The sequence below is a fragment of the Tribolium madens genome, unplaced genomic scaffold (assembly GCF_015345945.1).
Source record: "Tribolium madens isolate multiple individuals breed KSU strain unplaced genomic scaffold, Tmad_KSU_1.1 Scaffold_91;HRSCAF=231;Tcas5.2_LG7, whole genome shotgun sequence".
In the NCBI taxonomy this organism is placed as follows: Eukaryota; Metazoa; Arthropoda; class Insecta; order Coleoptera; family Tenebrionidae; genus Tribolium; species Tribolium madens.
This window is the reverse complement of record NW_025401063.1, coordinates 15769180-15773986: the sequence shown is the minus strand read 5'-3', so window position 1 is coordinate 15773986 and position 4807 is coordinate 15769180. Positions and strand designations below refer to the sequence as shown.

Genomic DNA, 4807 nt, shown 5'->3' with positions numbered 1-4807 from the left:
ACATTCACAAAGTCCAATTTTTTTACAAATTGATGTGTTTAAAATCACTTTAAATTATATTATTATTTAATAAGAATTTAATTCTATTTTCTTTCTTTGTTAAATCTAAAAGAACAAAACGGAACAAAAAGTGATTTAAATTTAAAAGATTGTACAGTTGTAACGTTTATCTAATTTTATGTGTTACAAATGATAGCATTTAAAACGTTAGTTAGTATTTATTTTAAAGCAATTTGGGTTTATAACGTTGCAAAGGTCAGCAATTTTATCAACAATTGTTCCTGCTGTAGTAATTTTGCAGACAAACATAAGGTGTATTAAAAATATGTTTAAAAAGTGTAGCTTATGAAACTATAAATTTTGACTAATAAAAATCTTTGCACTTATTTAATCTGCATTAACTTATAAAGTATCTAACGATTTTTCAAATTACAAATTTTAACTATTTCATCAGTTAATTAGAATCAAAAATAATACTAATTTTTAAAATACATGTAACTATCAATACCGGCGTATAGAAAGTAAAATAAAATCATTATAATTTCAATCAATAATTTTTAATTTTAATAATTATGGTTGGTAAATATGAATATAACAGTTTTTGTATTTTATCTATAAACAAAAATTACTACATAATTATTAAATATAGTAAACAATATTTTTAAATTCGACTCAATAATGGTTATTTTATTGATCGAGCATGTTACTCTTCTGCCACAGATAGGCTGACGCAATACCCAAGTATTAAAAAAAAAATTGAAGCGGAAAAAGTTTTAGTTCTACCTCTTAACGTTTAAATTTGATTAAATACCTACCAGTTTACTGTTAAATAGTTTTTATAAAAATTTTTCTTCTTTTCCTGTGACTAACAATCTTTTGCAGCTTTATTTATGTTTACTGAGTATAAAAAACAGCCAAAATTCGAGATTTGCCAAGTCACGATCAAATGTTTAAAAATAACCAATCACTCGACTCAAAAACTAAATAATAATAATAATAATTGCTCCTTATTTATTTCACAATATATTTTCGTTAGAATTATCAATTCGCAATTACGCTACAAACAAAAATTTTGATAAACCTAATCGGCGAATTGTGAGTCTGACTTTCGGCTAGAAACAATTTCATCAGCTTATCTTCAACGTCTTTACCGATTTGGTTACATCATCTTTTCGGCTTTGGTCCCGCTATAAAACAAATCTCCGCTCTTTCAAGCAACATTCACATTCACAACCTCTTAGCGTAAAGTTGTCCCACCGTTGCGTCAGCTTCGTTTACTGTGCTGTGTATTCGAGAAAAACATAAAAATGGCAAGCATCGACTATAGCTATTTTCTCTCCCCTCACTCTTCCAGGAGAAGACCGGCTCTCACACGGGAATTAAGTAAGCCAATTATATTAATTAGGAAATTAATTAATGTCATACTTCTCGCAGCCAAGCGCGCCTATGGAGCCAAAGACACAATCTCTTTGGCCGAAGGTATGCCCAACGAGGTAACATTCCCTTTCGAAAAAATGCAAATTTCGATGAAAGACGGCTCAACCCTCACCATCCAAGGACAACAATTAAACGCTGCTTTACAATACATCCCGACTCAAGGATACCCTCCACTCCTTAAAACCCTCAAAGAGTTTACTCAAAAAGTCCATCAGCCGCCGAATTGGCAGGACCGCGAAATATTAATTACAAATGGGTCCCAAGATGGTATCAGCAAGTCCATTGAGCTTTGCATCCAAGAAGGTCATCCGGTGTTGGTTCAAGACCCTCTCTATACCGGCGCGGAGATTGTCGTAAGTACGAAAAACATGTTTTTGGTAAAAATTAATTGCCATGTAGTTGAAGCCATTCAAGGCTGAATTGATCGCTATTGAACAAGATCAGTTCGGTATGAGTGCCCAAAAATTGTTACAAGTCCTGGAGGACCGAAAAGCGAAGTATACGGAAGAGGGTGGAGGGTGGAAAATGCCCAAAATTATGTACATCAACCCCACTGGGTCGAATCCAACCGGGACAACCATGTCGTTAGAAAGGAGGAAGGAGATTTATGAAATTTGTTGCAAATACAATATTTTAATCCTGGAGGACGATGCATACTGCTTTATGCATTATTTGGAAGAAAATCCTCCAAGTTTTCTCTCTTTGGATACGGAGGGTCGTGTACTCAGATTCGATTCTTTATCAAAAGTATTAAGTTCTGGTCTTCGACTGGGATGGATCACTGGACCAAAACAATTGATCTCAACTATTGAATTACACATTCAGAGCTCCTACCTACATTCAAGCACTTTATCTCAGGTATTTTTTGCAAAATGCGGATGTTGTTACATTTAATTGTCCCGATAACTGAAAGTCAAAGATCGAGAAACATAATACCAGAGGCCGATAACCTCTGATACGTCCAAATGTTGAAACAAGAATTTCTTTGATTTGCAATCTTTCTTTCATTATTGCAAAACACTGTTTATTTCTCCAATTTGCGTCAAACCTTTCAGTTGATTCGATTTCTTGTTAAAAAAACCGGCGACATTTTTACTGATAACTGATAAGACGCAAAACTGGTAAAATCCAGTTGTTGAAATGACCCAATGAACCCCCGCTCACTTATCTTGTCGCTTTCAGGTCATCGTGGAGAACCTCTTTCAAGCTTGGGGTTTTGACAAATTCATGGAGCATTTGAGCTTCATTCGCAAATACTACAAGGCCCGTCGAGACCTCACAATCGACTCCATGGAGCGTCACTTGAAGGGTTTGTGCGAATGGAACGTACCCACCGGAGGAATGTTTGTTTGGATTAAAGTCCGGGGAGTGTCTGATGTGTATGATATGCTGATGAGCAGAGGCTTGAAAAAGGGTATTACTTTCGTACCTGGACACGCTTTCATGGCCGATCCCACCAAAGCGTGTAGCTATATTCGCGCTTCTTACAGCAAAGCGAATCCTAAACAGATCGAAAAAGCGATGAAGCTTTTGGCAGAGTTGATAAGGGAGGAACATTTGCTGTTGCGTAGGAAGCTGGATAATTGTACTTAGTTTTTGATTTAAACCGGTTAAGGTTTTCTATTTGCTTTGAAAAAGCAGTCTATTATTATTATACTATATGCTAGGTCTCTACAGGGTTTAGAGGCGTTTTATTGATTTTATTAGTTACGCTACACATCAGCAGAGGGTGGTGCGACACAACTATTGATTTACATGACTTATTCTTTAAAATAATATACAATATATTATTATATTTTGTAGCATTTATGTATTATTATAATTATAATAAATATATTTTGTATTTATTTTTTTCATTTCATTCAAATTTCACTTTAAAAATAGAAAAAACTAAAATGAACACTAAACGATAAAATAAGATTGGAAATTATTTCAGTCGTATTTTACTCAAATATTTTAGTAGAAATCAGAATAATTAATTTTTGTTTTACTTATTAATAAATGGTTCATTAAATTCATAGTCATTGAACCGGCAACAAATTGTGATAGCTATAAACACTTTTTAAAATGATTGACATAGATTTTACTATCATATGTTGTCAAGAGAAAATAAAAAATGTGATTTTTTCCCATAAGATATTAAAATTTAGTTGCTAGGAGTATTTATTATTGACCAATTCATAAATGTTCATACTTTAAAGTTAGGTAACACTTGATGATTAAATGAAATAAATTATTTGTAAGCAAATGATATTAGTCCAAAAATAGTTAAATGCAGAATTAATAAGCGCAATTAATAATCGAAAGTCCTTACATTTTATTAATTTTAAAAGCAATCAAGTTATAATCAAAGTTGTGAACGTAATATTAAATTGTAATTGCATTTAGTTTCTAAGCAATTACATACATTTTTCAATACTAAGTTATAATAATAAATATTATCATAATAATAAAAGTGGTTTTTAAAATAAAATTACTGCCACCTGTCTAACAATTAAAGTAAACTGTTAGTGATTTCTACGTAGCTTTAACTTGAAATACAACCTTACTCACCAGATGACGCGCGATGTTGTACTCTTGTTCAAAATTGTTATTTCACGTTCTTGGAGTGAAAAATTGCTTAAAAATGAAACCAAATTGTATACAAAAATGTAGCAAAATGGTTATTATTAAAACTTAAAATAATAATGTGCGATGTCAATCCATCGTCATCGTCTTTATTATATTGTCAAGTTGGTGTTTGTTAAGTTTAACACAAATATAAGTTACTTTTAATGAATCATAGTAATTTGAAGGAGAGCCACAGGATGCAAAGCCGATTGGAACGCACCTCTTCTAATTTTACCACTTTTAATAAATACATTTTTTCTTTTTGTACCAATGTTCAATTTAAAACTTACTATAGCATTATTACAAATTTAAAGATTAAGTTTATTACATTCCAAAATTTAGTGTCGGTAATTATGACTTTATAGGTACAAATTTTTAGTCATAGAGCAAAAAATTTGAAAAGTTTCAAGTTTAATTCTTCTCACTATTGCTTAATAAATTATACTTAATTATACAAGCTGTTTCGACTAAACTCCTCATTAGAGGCAACAATGATATATTTATGTAAAATTTTGTTTATAGTCATAATCGATTAGGTCCTGCTCAATAAAAATATTTTAAAGATGGCGATACTTTTGGTTATACCGGAAGTGGGTATCAACTTCGTTATTTTAAATAGAAAGCTATAAGTTTTTTATTACGTCATTGAATTACTCAAGTGATTTAAGAGAGTTTTTATCAGCCTTCCCTATACTTAAGTTTAAACGTTTTCAAAATATTTAGACTTTTGGAATTTTTTTTGGATTTGCATCTTCTTATT

At 31.5% G+C, this 4807-nt stretch overlaps 1 protein-coding gene across 2 annotated transcripts; it reads left to right on the top strand.

Annotated features, from left to right (window-relative positions):
* Positions 1-1208: 1208 nt before the first annotated feature.
* LOC123010809 (aromatic amino acid aminotransferase DDB_G0287711) lies at positions 1209-3284 on the top strand. 2 transcript variants are annotated; one of them, XM_044407944.1, is made up of 4 exons: positions 1211-1383; positions 1435-1790; positions 1837-2295; positions 2620-3284. In XM_044407944.1, the coding sequence occupies exons 1-4, from the start codon at positions 1308-1310 to the stop codon at positions 3028-3030; spliced, it is 1302 nt and encodes a 433-aa protein (XP_044263879.1). In that variant the 5' UTR covers positions 1211-1307; the 3' UTR covers positions 3031-3284. The 2 variants fall into 2 exon arrangements, with proteins under 2 accessions (XP_044263877.1, XP_044263879.1); XM_044407942.1 differs by having other exon boundaries at positions 1209-1790.
* Positions 3285-4807: the final 1523 nt, after the last annotated feature.

What these genes read in the sequence shown, in the direction of transcription:
- LOC123010809 (XM_044407942.1), top strand. Translation starts at nt 1,308, where the DNA reads ATGGCAAGCATCGACTATAGCTATTTTCTCTCCCCTCACTCTTCCAGG. An exon ending in ATACCGGCGCGGAGATTGTC is followed by an intron (nt 1,791 to 1,836) that starts GTAAGTACGAAA and finishes ATTGCCATGTAG; the next exon opens with TTGAAGCCATTCAAGGCTGA. An exon ending in ATTCAAGCACTTTATCTCAG is followed by an intron (nt 2,296 to 2,619) that starts GTATTTTTTGCA and finishes TGTCGCTTTCAG; the next exon opens with GTCATCGTGGAGAACCTCTT.